The sequence below is a fragment of the Rhinoraja longicauda genome, chromosome 4 (genome assembly GCF_053455715.1).
Source record: "Rhinoraja longicauda isolate Sanriku21f chromosome 4, sRhiLon1.1, whole genome shotgun sequence".
NCBI classification, from domain to species: Eukaryota; Metazoa; Chordata; class Chondrichthyes; order Rajiformes; family Arhynchobatidae; genus Rhinoraja; species Rhinoraja longicauda.
The window spans coordinates 42,897,092-42,911,380 of record NC_135956.1 but is presented as its reverse complement, the minus strand read 5'-3'; the positions used below and the strand labels follow the sequence as shown (position 1 = coordinate 42,911,380).

The 14,289-nt window shown below is 43.0% G+C and overlaps 1 protein-coding gene across 2 annotated transcripts in view; it reads left to right on the top strand.

The window, feature by feature from the left end:
• nt5c3a (5'-nucleotidase, cytosolic IIIA) overlaps positions 1-14,289 on the top strand; it is a 33,012-nt gene that overhangs the window by 2,079 nt on the left and 16,644 nt on the right. The window contains exon 2 of one of the 2 annotated variants that reach the window (XM_078397602.1): positions 13,171-13,324. The exons of the other annotated variant lie outside the window; for it this stretch is intronic. Coding sequence (XP_078253728.1) covers positions 13,292-13,324 — 33 coding nt within the window. The 5' untranslated portion in view covers positions 13,171-13,291. The remainder of the gene's footprint in view (positions 1-13,170; positions 13,325-14,289) is intronic. 2 annotated transcript variants of the gene reach the window in all.

Here is a 14,289-nt window from a genome sequence, read left to right as displayed (position 1 = left end):
TGTCTGTCAACCAATTTTCTATCCATGTCAGTACCCTACCCCCAATACCATGTGCTCTAATTTTGCCCACTAATCTCCTATGTGGGACTGAATAGGCAATAGGTGCAGGAGGAGGCCATTTGGCCCTTCGAGCCAGCACCGCCATTCAATGTGATCATGGCTGATCATTCTCTATCAGGCTGATAAATCCCCAGGATGTAATGGTCTGCATCCCAGGGTACTCGAGGAGCTGGCTCTAGAAATCGTGGACGCATTAGTGATCGTTTTCCAATGTTCTACAGATTCAGGATCAGTTCCTGTGGATTGGAGGGTAGCTAATGTTATCCCACTTTTCAAGAAAGGAGTGAGAGAGAAAACGGGGAAATAGACCAGTTAGCCTGACATCAGTAGTTGGGAAGATGCTGGAGTCAATTATTAAAGAAGTAATAATGGTGCATTTGGATAGCAGTGAAAGGATTGGTCCAAGTCAGCATGGATTTATGATGGGGAAATCCTGCTTAACTAATCTGGAATTTTTTGAGGTTATGACAAGTAAAATGGATGAAGGAGAACCAGTGGATGTAGTATATCTGGACTTTCAGAAAGCCTTTGATAAGGTCCCACACAGGATATTAGTGGACAAAATTAGAGCATGTGGTATTTGGGGTAGGGTATTGACATGGATAGAGAATTGGTTGGCAGACAGGAAACAAAGAGTAGGAGTAAACGGGTCCTTGTCAGAATGGCAGGCAGTGGCGAGTGGAGTGCCGCAAGGCTTGTTGCTGGGGCCGCAACTATTTACAGTATACATTAATGATTTAGATGAAGGAATTAAAAGTAACACTAGCAAATTTGCAGATGACACAAGCTGGGTGGCATTGTGAACTGCGAAGAGGATATTAGGAGGTTGCAGGGTGACTTGGACAGGTTGATTGAGTGGGCAGATGCAGTATAATGTAGATAAATGTGAGGTTATCCACTTTGGTGGCAAGAACAAGGAGGCAGATTATTATCTCAATGGTGTCAGATTAGGAAAAAGGGAAGTGCAACGAGACCTGGGTGTCTTTGTACACCAGTCACTGAAAGTAAACATGCAGGTACAGTAGTCAGTGAAGAAAGCGAATGGCATGTTGGCCTTCATGAGAGGATTTGAGTATAGGAGTAAAAAGGTCCTTCTGCAGTTGCAAAGGGCCCTGGTGAGACCACATCTGCAGTATTGTGTGCAGTTTTGGTCTCCTAATTTGAGGAAGGACATCCTTGCTATTGAGGCAGTGCAGTGTAGATTAATCCCCAGGATGGAGGGACTGTTATATGAGGAAAGATTGGAAAGACTGGGCTTGTATTCACTGGAATTTAGAAGGATGAGAGGGGACCTTAAAGAAACATATAAAATTATAAAAGGACTAGAAAAACTGGATACAGGAAAAATGTTCCCAATGTTGGGGGAGTCCAGAACCAGGGGCCACAGTCTAAGAATAATTGGGAAGGCCATTTAGAACTGAGATGAGAAAAAACTTTTTCACCCAGAGTTGTGAATTTGTGGAATTCTCTGCCACAGAAGGCAGTGGAGGCCAACTCACTGGATGAATTTAAAAGAGAGTTCGATAGAGTTCTGGGGGCTGGCGGAATCAAGAGGTATGGGGAGAAGGCAGGCACAGGTTACTGATTGTGGATGATCACAATAAATGGCGGTGCTGGCTTGAAGGGCTAAATGTCCTCCTCCTGCACCTATTTTCTATGTTTCTATCCTCATGGCACCCAACTGGACCTTACCCGCACCTCCCTCGATCATTCCACTACCTCTAAAATCTGATCGGTTGCTCAACACTGAGCAGAAATTCCCCCAAAGTTGCAGTAGATTGTTCATGACCTTGGTGTTTTATTGATATTGTGCAGACTCTGAAACTGCATCAATGACATCACCAAGATGGTTTATTTCCTACCATGTAACATCACCTGAAACCAGCCCACTTCAGTTGGCCCACGTGTTTAGCTCTTCACAACTATTAGAATAGTCAATTTTGAAGAGCTTTTCAGTTTTGTTACCACATGTGTATAAGACATGTGAATGTCTAAAACCCACTTCTATTGATTCCTAGTGCATTTTAAAATTTGTATATTTTGTCAAATCACTCATCCTCACTAACTTCATCTAACCCTACAATCTTCCAAGAAATCTATGCAAGGCCATAGCAGTAGAATGTAACTAGCTGAATTTCCATTACTTAAACCACAATGGGCTTACTTCAGTTTATAGGCACAAGCATGGAATTAGGCACTTTGGCCTGCCAAGTCCAGAAACGACCATCAATCACCTTTCACACTGGTTCCAAGTTATCCCACGATCTCATCCACTTCCTGCAAACTTATGCCAATTTACAAAAGCCAATTAACCTACATTCTCTCACATCTTTGGGGTGTGTGAGGAAACCAGAGCACCCGGACAGGGCCCACATGGTCAAAGAGAACGTGCAAATACCACCTAGACATCACCTGAGGTCGGGATCGAACTCAAATGTCTGGTATTCTGAGGTAGCAGCTCTGCTAGCTATGTCACTGTGGATTAAACAATCGAGTGGCCTATCCTTGACATTAGCCATCCTGTGATTCTCTGATTTTGTGAAATTTGCACTTCTCCAATTCTGATCTCTTGATCTTCCCTAACTTTAATATCTTCAGCATTAGTGGGGGTACTATAAGCTGCAAACACCCCAAGTCTTGAATGGCTTCCTTGGAAGAACCCATTTCTCTGCCTGTCTGACGTGGTATTTCTTTATCGGATTCAGTGTCACATATTATATTATACCACAGGAAGTGCAGGAGAAATGTAGATTTAATAAACAGCATTTTGAGTAATACAAATGTGTGCCATCTGTTTGAGATAATTTTTGTGGCTTTTACTGCGTGGCTGAAAATCAGAACACTTAGGCAATGGCAGAATAACACAAGAGCAACATGTAAGAGTTTCATTATTCCAGTTCATACCTGGTGCATATGACAAATAATCATGTGTATTTAATCATTGTATGCCAGCCAAAAAATGACTTGGAATCAGAAGTGATCTAATGACCAAAGGACAGGTTTTGCATTTCTAATGAAAGAGAGCTGGGAAAAAATCACCTTTTTTATATAGTTAAATATTAACTAAAAAATGTGATTGAATATATCATTGCCATCAAATCTCTCCCACATCTAAAAATTAGTCAAAGTTAGTTGTAATTCTTGTTTCAAACATCAGATTCAATGGAGATAGTCACAAAATGCTGGAGTAACTCAGTGGGACAGGCAGCATCTCTGGAGAGAAGGAACAGGTGACGTTTCAGGTCAAGACCCTTCTTCTGACTGAGAGTCAGGGGAGAAGGAAACTAGAGATATGGAAAGGTACAAAGAGCATGTAAGGTGTGAAAAGGACAGATCAAAGCAGACGATGGTCAAGGAAATGTACATGGAAGGTGTCAATGAGGTATACAAACAGTAAAATTAATCATGAGGACAGTGAAACCAGTAGGAAAACTAGGATGGGGGACGGACAGTGAGAGAGGGAAATCAAGGGTCACTTGAAGTTAGAGAAATCAATATTCATACCGTTGGGTTGTAAGCTGCCCTCTCGAAATATGAGGTGCTGTTCCTCCAATTTGTGTTTGGTCTCACTCCTGGACAGAAAGGTCAATATGGGAATGGGAGGGGGAGTTACAGTGTTTAGCAACCGGGAGATTGCGTATGCCCAGGCGGACTGAGTGAAGGTGTTCAGCAAAACGATCGCCAGTCTACGTTTGGTCTCGCGGACATAGGAGTCCACACCTAGAGCAGTGGATACCGTAAATGAGGTTGGAGGAGGTACAAGTGAACCTCCCCCTCCCATACTTTACTTCTCCCTCCCATTCCCATACTAACCTTTCTGTCCTAGGTCTCCTCCACTGTCAGAGTGAAACCAAACACAAATTTAAGCAACAGCACATCATATTTTGCTTGGTTAGCTTACAACCCAGCGACATGAATATTAATTTCTCTAACTTCAAGTAAACCTTGCTTTCCCACTCTCTCTCCATCCCTCATCCACCCTAGTTCTTCTCTTGGTTTCACTGTCCTCCTGATTAATTTTACTGTCCACCTCGTCGGCTTCCCCTCAGTGAACAATGAACCATTGTACATTTCCTTGATCATCGTCTGCTTTGATCCATATCTCTATTTCTCCTCTCCCATGATACTCAGTCTGAAGAAAGGTTTCAACCCAAAACACCACACTTTCCTTCTCTCCAGAATTGCTGCCTGTCCTGCTGAGTTACTCCAGCGGTTTGTGTCTATCTTTGGTGTAAACCAGCATCTGCAGTTCCTTCCTACACATTAGGTACAGGTGGTGTGTAGGTGCAACAAGCTCAGCATGTTTTTCCATTATGGAAGTTTCTGTTTCTAATATTTTTATTTCCATTTTTCAACCTTGGCAAACGTTCTTTCTTGTTTAAGTCATTTGTCAGATTGAAAGCTTGTCAACAGTCTTGGAATTGGCTTATTTTGCCAGCATGCTGTACCATTAAATATACAGTATTTGGTATAGCAAAACATATCAGGCTACATTTCTTCAAGGGCAAATTGTTACCAGATCTGAAGAAACAAGAGATTGGATTTGCTGGAGTCTTGGGCAAAAGAAACTGCTGGAGGAACTCGGAGGGTCAGACATTATCTGTGAAGGCAATGGGCAAATGAAATATTGGGGTTGAGTCCCTTCTTCAGACTGATGGTGCAGAGTGGAGATGGCTGGTAGAAAGAGACGAGGTGGGGATCTGGGGCAAGTGTTTAAAAGGTGTGGAGCTGGTTACCAGGCTGGGCAAGATGTCAACAAAGACAAATACTGAATAAGGCAAGCGCCTGAATAAGGCATGGCTGTGGCAGTGAGTCTGGGTGAGAACATGGCCAAAAAGTGGATGAGCCATAGTAATCACGGAGAGAGCAATGACAGAAGGTCTCACAAACACTGTAGTAGTTATGTGGAGCAGTAAAATGGAGACACGAGTGTTTTCTCCACTGCCATACACGAACTGGAAGAACAGCACCTTGTATTCCACTGGGTAGCCAATGGGTACCCAATGGCATGAACATTGAATTCTCCAATTTCAGTAAGCTGTCATCCTCACCTCATCTAGTTTCCTCCCCCACTTTTCTTTCCACCCCGTGCTTCTGTCATCCTTTTCTTTTCCTCTTTTCTACCTTTTCCATCCACTCATCTCCCACCCCTCCTTGCCTTGGGCTCTACATCCATACCACCCACCCTGGCTCCCTCCTACCCATCACCCCCCCCTAGCTTCCTTACGAATCGGATTCCACCAGCTGCACCTTTTTATCTTCTTCACACCTTGGTTGCTACCTCCACCCTTCTCTCCCCCACCTGACTCATCTGTTAACCAAACTTTTGGACATCTGAATCACTGACCACTTGCCAGCTTGACCCACCCCTTCCCCTCACTTCTCTCTACCATTTTTTTCTACTCTATTCCATCAGTCTGAAGAACGGTCTTTCCTGCTTAGATGCTGCCTGTCCCGCTGAGTTCCTCCGGAATTTTGTCTTTTGCTGTTATTCCCACATCTGCTCTATTGCATCAGTGTGAAAAATATGAAAGCTTGGTTTGAACTGTCACAAGAATTGGTAAGTCTTAATGCAGTTGCAGTGAAATTCTCCTGATACTCAAACAAGTTGTTTAAATCAATTTTTTTGTAAGCAGCTGCTAATATATATATATATATATATATAGTTATTTCTATTTATATATCTTTGATGTATAAGGCACCTCGCGTCTCTCCGCCTTTCTTCAAAAGAAGGTTTCATCAACGTCTGCATATGCACCAACCCTGGGTGCCGCGGCTGAAGACAAGGACCGATTCTACATGACACACTGACGTGCATCCCATATGGAGAGAAGATCTTCCTCCTCGATGATTTTAATGCCCGCGTTGGCGCAGACAGAGAATCATGGCCAAATTGCATTGGCCATCACGGTGTCGGGAAGATGAACGAGAACGGACAGCGATTGCTAGAACTATGCACACAAAACGAACTCTGCATCACAAACAACTTCCAGGGTAAGCATCGCCACAAGGTATCATGGCATCATCCCCGCTCCGGTTACTGGCACCAACTTGATGTACTCATCACAAGAAGACAAGATATGCTTTGTGTTGTCCACACTCGTGCTTATCACAGCGCAGAGTGCGACACAGACCACTCACTTATCAAGAGCAAGGTGAAGCTGCTCCCATGCAAGCTACATACATCAAAGAAGAAAAGCCAACCCCGCATCAACATCTCCAACAATGTGGTTGAACATCAGAATTTCTCAAAACTGCTAACTCAAATACTCCCAACTCTGGACCCTCAAGGGAACGCAAACAAGGCATGGAAATCTTTGAAAACGGTCATTTACAATGCAGCTTCACTTGCCTATGGAAAAGTAAAGTGCAAGAATACAGAATGGTTTGTGGCTTACTCCGATTAAATGTCGCCAATCATCGAAGCTAAGCGCTCTGCGCACATTTTACATGACGCACAACAAAACTTCAGCATGCAAGTAAACGTAAGGCTTGCAAAAGCATTCATTGCTGAGCAGCAAGGCACTATGCGAACAGATACTGGGATGAATTGTGCGAAGAAACCCAAGCTGCAAGCAACTGTGGAAACCTTTGTGCCATGTACAATGGCATAAACTGAGCAATAGGCCCATCCATTTGCAAGATTGTTCCTTTGAAGTCCACAGACGGCACCACCATCACTGACAAAACGAAGCAGCTGGATCGCTGGGTCAAACACTACTCTCAGCTATACTCGTGCGAGGAAGACATCTCCACTGCAGCTCTTGATGATCTCCCTCAGATGCCAGTGATGAATGAGCTCAATGATGAACCATCGTTACATGAACTGGATAAAGCCATCAATCGTCTCGCAGCAAGGAAGGCTCCTGGGCAGGACGGCATATCTGCTGAACGCCTCAAGCAAGGAAACGATCAACTCTTGCCATACCTACACTCCCTTCTCCTCCTCTGCTGGAGAGGGTGGGGTCCCTCAAGACACGCGTAACGCCAACATCACCACATTGTACAAGAACAAGGGAGATCGCAGTGACTGCAATAACTAGAGGGGCATTTCACTCCTAAGCACTACAGGAAAGGCCTTTGCCAGTGCGATCCTACAAAGAGTCCACAGACTTGCTGACAGAATATACCCTGTGGCGCAATGCGGTTTTGGTGGAGGTAGATCTACGATGGACATGATCTCCCTGAGTCAAATTCAAGAGAAATGCAAAGAGCAGCGAACCCCATTATGCATCGCATTCGTGGATCTCACAAAAGCATTTGATTCTGTCAGCAGACGCGGCCTTTACCAGGTGCTAGGGAAGTTTGGGTGTCCACCACACCTTCTAAACTTCATCCAGTCCTTTCACGAAAACATTCATGGTACAGTGCAGTTTGATGGCACTACGTCGGAAAGCTTCCCCATGAGAAGCGAAGTGAACCAAGGATGTGTCCTAGCCCCAATTCTGTTCGGCATCTTCCTATCTGCCTTTCTATCCTTTGCCTTCTCAACAGATACGGAAGGAATCTACCTCCACACCAGAAGTGATGGGAAACTCTTCAGTCTAGCAAGATTAAAGGCCAAGACGAAGGTGAAAACTGTGCTCCTAAGAGAACTCCTGTACACTGATGCTGCTGCACTCATCACCCCAACGGAAGGTGGACTTCAAAGGCTAATGAACCGGATGTCTCGTGCCTGCAATGAATATCGACTGACAATCAGTATTAAGAAGACTGTTGTCATGGGTCAGGGCACTCCACTCCCCCCTCAAATCAGCCTAAACACCACTTTACAGGAATCCGTCAAAAAATTCTCCTACTTGGGATCCACGGTGACTGATAGCCTCTCTTTGGATGAGGAAATCAACTCGCGCATAGGAAAGGCAGCAACTACCTTTGGGAGACTAACCAAGTGGGCATGGAAGAACAGGAAACTCACAACCAAAACCAAGGTCACTGTCTACAAACCCTGCGTATTGAGCATGCTACTTTTCAGTAGTGAAGTTTGGACGACTTATCAACATCAAGAGCGGAAATTGAATAACTTCCATTTTTGCTGTCTTCACTGCATCCTGGGAGTTTCTTGGCAGGACAAAATTACCAACTAATCTGCCCTCTCTCTAACCAACATGCCTAGCATCCCTGCTATCCTCAAGCAGAAGCGCCTCCGCTGAATTGGACATATACACAGGATGGACAATGAGCGTATCCCCAAAGATGTGCTTTATGGTGAGGTTGCCAATGCTCGGAGACCAAGAGGAAGACTAAAGCTCCGCTACAAGGACACAATTAAAAGGGCTATGACAAGCTTCAATATCGTCATTGACAACTGGGAAGCGGCTGCTGAGGACCGTGGCAGGTGGAGGAAGGACCTCCAGGCGGGCATGAAACATCAAGACCCTGGAGCACAGGCGCCAACGCCGCAATGTGGTCAAAGACAGCAGCAACGGACTCCCCAGAACAACGACCAGAGACGGCCTCACCTGTGGAAATTGGAAGGATCTGCCTGTCACGGATAGGCCTAGTCAGTCACACAAGGAAATGTAACCACAGATGAAAAATCCCCCTCTCCAAGCAGGACAACGCCAAGCCGCACCATCTTCTCCGACAGATGGTCGGATGCCAAAGACAGAGATATCTTTGATGTACCAAAACTGTAATTACACTGAAATTGTATTGAATAAAGAAAATTAGTTATTGAGGCAGACAGCTAAGAGTTCGATCAAAGTGATGAAATGAGACAGCAGATGCTAGAATTTTGTACTAGTTATCAGTAGACTGTCTGTCGCCTGTGATGGAGATTGAGAAACGGGAGAGAGGTGTCAGAGAAGGTCTAAATGAATTTAAGGGCAGGGTGGAAGTTAGTTGCAAGGTTTATGAAATCAAGGAGTTCTGCATGGGTGAAGGAAGCAGCCCCAGTGAAATTGTTGATGTCGAAAAAGAATTGAGAAATGTAATTCAGCAATCACAGTTGTGAAAGATAAATGAAATAACTAAATTGTGATTAACAGTACACTCACAGCTCACATTTGTTGAGCACTGAACAAGAAAAAACTGGGAGTGCTGAATGTTCAAGTCTGTAGGTTAAAGTCACATAGATAAATGTTTCTGCAGCCAGAGAAATGGTCTAGATAACCCTGTTCAAGGGCAAAGTCGTTTAGCAAGTCCTACCAGAAATATCCTGCTCAGTGTGAAGCAACTGGCCCAGAAACACCAGTTCGACTCCCTGCAGGAGTCACAGTAACCGTCAGTCCGAGATATGACTGTGTTGACTAATACTGGAGATGAAAGTAGATGTCTTTTAATGTAAAAGGTTCAGAATTGAGATCTTGTTCAAATGTAATAAGGGAGATGATAATGTTTGTGCTAGGCCAGAGATTGTGACAGGATTTTGTCTTACTAATATTTAATTGGAGGAAATCTCATCCATTAATGACAAGTAGTTCGATGGCTTAGGAACTCTGGAGGTATCAAGGATTGTGCTAATGGTCATGTGTACAAAGATGCTGTTTCAAAGGTCTTTTATTGTCACGTGTACCAATAAAGGTACAGTGATATTCGAATTACCGTACAGCCATACTAATAAAAAAGCAACAAGACACACAACTAAAATTAACAAAAACATTCACCTCAGCGGATTTTCCACATTCCTCACTGTGATGGAAGTCTAATCTTCTTCCCTCTTCTCCCGCGGTCAGGGCAGTTGAACCATCCGTCGGGGCAATCGATGCTCCCGCGTCAGGGCGATCGAAGCTTCTGTGATTGGGGCGATCGAAGCTCCTGCGGTTGGAGCTCCCAAAGTCGGTCTCTAACCAGACACTGCGAGCTCCATGATGATAAAGTCCGCAGGCTCCCGCGGTTGGAGATCCAAGGTCGATCCCTGGCAAAGGGATCGCAAGCTACGCAATGTTAAGGTCCGCAGGCTCCCGCAGTTGGAGCTCCTGAAGTCGGTCTCCAACAGAGACTACCAACTCCTCGATGTTAGGCCGCAGTGTGGATGTAGATACGATACGGGGAAAAAATCGCATCTTCGTCGAAGTAAGAGGTTTTTTTAAAAGTTTCCCCCAACCCCACATAAAACAAACTAAAGAACACTAAAACATACATTTAACACATGCTATGAAACAACAAAGAAGGAAGGAACAGTCAGACTGTTGACATTGCTGGCGTCACCGGCTATTACATGCGATACAGTCAATCAAACTTTACACGAATATAATCAAGCTGAACACGATTCCCACTTGAAGAAAAACATACCAGAGTGCAAAATATAGTGCTATAATGTTATTGCTACAGAGAAACTGAAGACCAAAAAGAGTGCCTGATGGAAGAAAGGAGAAGAGGGAATGATCATGGTGTAAAATGGTCCTTTATTATTTTGTTGGCTGCTTTCCCGAGGCAGCATGAAGTATGGATGGAATTGATGAGGGGAGGTCTAGTTTTTGTGAGATAATTCTGCAATTTCTTGCAGTTTTGGGCAAAGGTGTCGCCAAACCAGGTTATGATGCATCTTGATAGAATGCTTTCTAAAGTGCATCTGTAGAAGTTAATAAAAGTAATTGGAGACATTGTAAACTTCATGGCCTTCTAAGGAAGTAGAGGTGTCGGTGTGCTTTCTTGGCTGTTGCTTCAACGCGACCGCAACGAAGGACCATGGCGGACCATAACACCCGGCAGACCATGGACTGCAGGGGGGAGCCGCCAAGCCGGCCCGTGTTCGGAGGACCTGGTGGACTGGAAGTGAAGGCCACCGAGCTGCTGCTGCTCGTCCTCTGAAGACCATCGACCAGATGGAGCCAGCAACGACGGCGGACGTGACAGGAGAGGAGCAAGACCGGTAGGAGATGACCCGGTCTAACGCGCTTCAAGGTTGGCTGCGGTATGCACCCTTGGGGGACAAATGTGGATGGGCGAGGTGAGGTCATGTGTTATATCAATGCAAGTCTGAACTGCCCTTTGTATTTGGCATTTCAATGGTGAAAAGTACAACTTTTGTTGTGCTACATGGATATGGAGTTCCATGGAATTAATCTACCATTTGACCATATGTCAAATTAAATTTGTAAACACTTCAATGTAAACATATCAACATTTATTTCAAAAGCAACCTCCTTGATTTGAACCTATCCACCAATGTAAACATTCATTAGCTCCATCATCATTGCATTCTTGTTTCAGCGTGCATCATCTACAAAATGCACTGCAGTTGCTCCAACAATATCTCAGAAACTTGCAACGCCTAATACCAGAAGGACAAGTGCAGAAGTGCATGGAACCATTGAAGGCTTTGCTCCAGGTTGTATACCATTCTGACTTGGAAATATATCACTTTTCTTATCATTGCATCTAAATCAATACCCAGCCCAACAACACCCAATTAGCACCTTCACCAGAAAGTGCACTGGTTGTAGAAGGTGATTGCCACATTCTCCACAGCAATTAAGGTAAGGCAATAAATGCTGGCCCTGCCTACAACCCAAACCCTGAAAATCAATAAATCTATAGAATATGTAACTTTTGTCATTTGTGTTAGCTTTTAGCAACACCCATGCAATCATTGCAGGTTCGCCAGTTTTGCAAAACCTGTGATAAACTATGAATACCATATATTTTACAGATACTTTGAACATTGAAGTAACACGGTAAAATTATCTATTCCGCAAAATACCTTGGATGTATATGATGCAGTGCTATAATTTCTTTCAAAATTAATTTAACCATAACCATGGATCAAGTATCTAATCATGAGTTAATTTGAGAAATCCATTTTATTTGCACCATTGTTGTACAAAAAAAACCTAAAATGGACTTTTGAATATAATTCAACAAAGTGGTAATAAAACGTTGTTGAAATTTTTGAGCTGGACTTTGAAACACCCTTGTTCCCAATATCTTAACCACTAAGCCAGAAGTTTAGACTTGTCTGAAAAGGGTTAATTAATTACTTTAATCCAATTTAAAATGTGTCAAAAACGGCCAGCTAGCCACAATTCAACTAACTACGAGAAATTGAATCTTACGAAATGTTCTGTTCTTGACAGAATAATTTAAAAGAACGGAAATAAAGCTTATTCTTTCTCCTTTTTAGTTCCACATTAAGTGAAATGTGATGTTATTTTGTTTGTATGTTGAAATGGCTTTTATAGTAGTGCTGAATGCAGCATGATCATGCATGTTTTCTTTCCTGCAGTTCATTGCAATCTATCGATATTCAACAAAACATTCTTGTTTGTGAGTGGGTACATTCAGATGCCCTCCGGTGTATATAAGTCAGATCATTGGCAGTACAGATGCTGGCTACCATTACCTCCAGCCCTCAGGATAGTCTCCTAACTAACACCAGGATAACGCAGTACAAAACCCGGCCTGGATTCTGGACCGGATGCACAACAGTAAAACCAGACATGGATCTACAATTCTGTTCGTATACTCAGAACTTTATTTGGCTTTCCCTACCCCCCCCCCCCCCCAAGTGAGCTACATCCACCCTAAAAGGTCACAAAGTATTCAGGCACAGGCTGATAAACAGAAACCCTTACCGGGTTGTGCACAAGTCCTTCTGTTTGTTGCATCATGGCAATGCATTAAAATGATTGGTTCTGCTATTTCGGGCCATGTCCTATAATTGTGCCCTTATATAAGGGCCTTGCTGATGAGCAAAATCTTTCTCACTACTTGTATAGATTGAAACACGGCTAACCAGATAGAAACCTGTATACAACTTGTGGTGCCACACTTACGCAGGTAAACCATGTGCAGGTATGTGCACAACAGCTCAAAGTCTTTGAGGTCAGACCTGAAAGATGTTTTAAAATACAGTTTTGCTGATTATTTCTACTGTGCTGCTGTGTTTTTAACAGCTGCAGTGTTTTTATTTACTGATTTTGAACATTAGTCACCACTATCGTGATTACAGGACCATGAAAGGTTAATGAGGGGAGGGGTTGCGCTAAATGCACAGGTAATGGAATAATAAGATCTGTACTTGCAGAACCAACTTTGATTACTTGCTGCAGTGACTAAGTATTAACAACATTCTTGTAGAATCGATGTGTGAAATGGTGGTAAGACTAGTTTTTGTAGTGTACATAATCTTTTTGTGGCTGCCTTCTTATATCTTATCCTCTGTAGACAAACATCAATAATTACCAAAGCAACTGAACGCAGTAGGGATTGCGAAAGATCAATGTGCTGGACATAGATCAGCTTCCTGCCCTTAGTTTACCCCCCAGAGCACTGTGCAGTGAGCAAGATGGTGGACAAAGAGAGTTTGCAGATGTTAGAGGTATGCCTTCTGGAAATATGAGCTTGAAAATTTTATAACAAAAAATGCAACCAGTCACATTCTTTTCAGCACTGTTTCCACATGCAGAGATGGTTAAACCTGGTGTGTTACACTGTTGTAAATATTTTCATTTAAAAATCTTGCAATTTCCCAAGAAAACGAACTGTGCTTTGTTCTAGTTCTGTAACCAGTGCGAAAGCATGTAATCATTTTTGTAAACATTTTGACAGCATTAACAGCAAGTACATCTGAATTGTGGCTGTGCAAACCAATGTTGCTGGAGTATGGGTAACATTGGAATCTCAATGTAATTACTGGACAAAGCCATTACGTGGAAATAGGACTTTTTCAGTATTTGGGCCAATTATTAACTTCATAAACCTTCTTGATACATAATTATTCTGATGTTGTGGTGATGCACTCTGGTAGAAATTTAAAATAAGTTTTAATATCGTGGTTTTGTGCTTTGACAGCAGTTTATCTTCATCAGCATATCTGGCGTATAAAGGCAAATTTTAGACTGCCTAATTCTGATTAATATGAAGATTAACGTAACTTTTCTTTCTGCAGGTTTCGATCAAGCAGTATCTCATTTTAATTTTTATCTCTATTCTATTTCTTGATTTAATATTCCGAGATTTTATTTTGCATGTACCTCCAAACTGCATTTAATCAAACCACCAAATCAGAGGGATACTGTGGTTTGATTAAATTAAGTTCTATTTGTACTGTTTTTATCACAGATAGTAAGTTGATTTATAATAGGACCCATGACCATTATGGTAGAAATAATCAACTGATTAATGTTCCTTCAGAAGGTAGACACAAAATGCTGGAGTAACTCAGTGGGACAGGCAGCATCTCTGCAGAGAAGGAATGGGATGAGAAGAAATCCAGAAATACTGCCTGTCCTGCTGAGCTACTCTGGTATTTTATGTCTACCTTCGATTTAAACCAGCATCTGC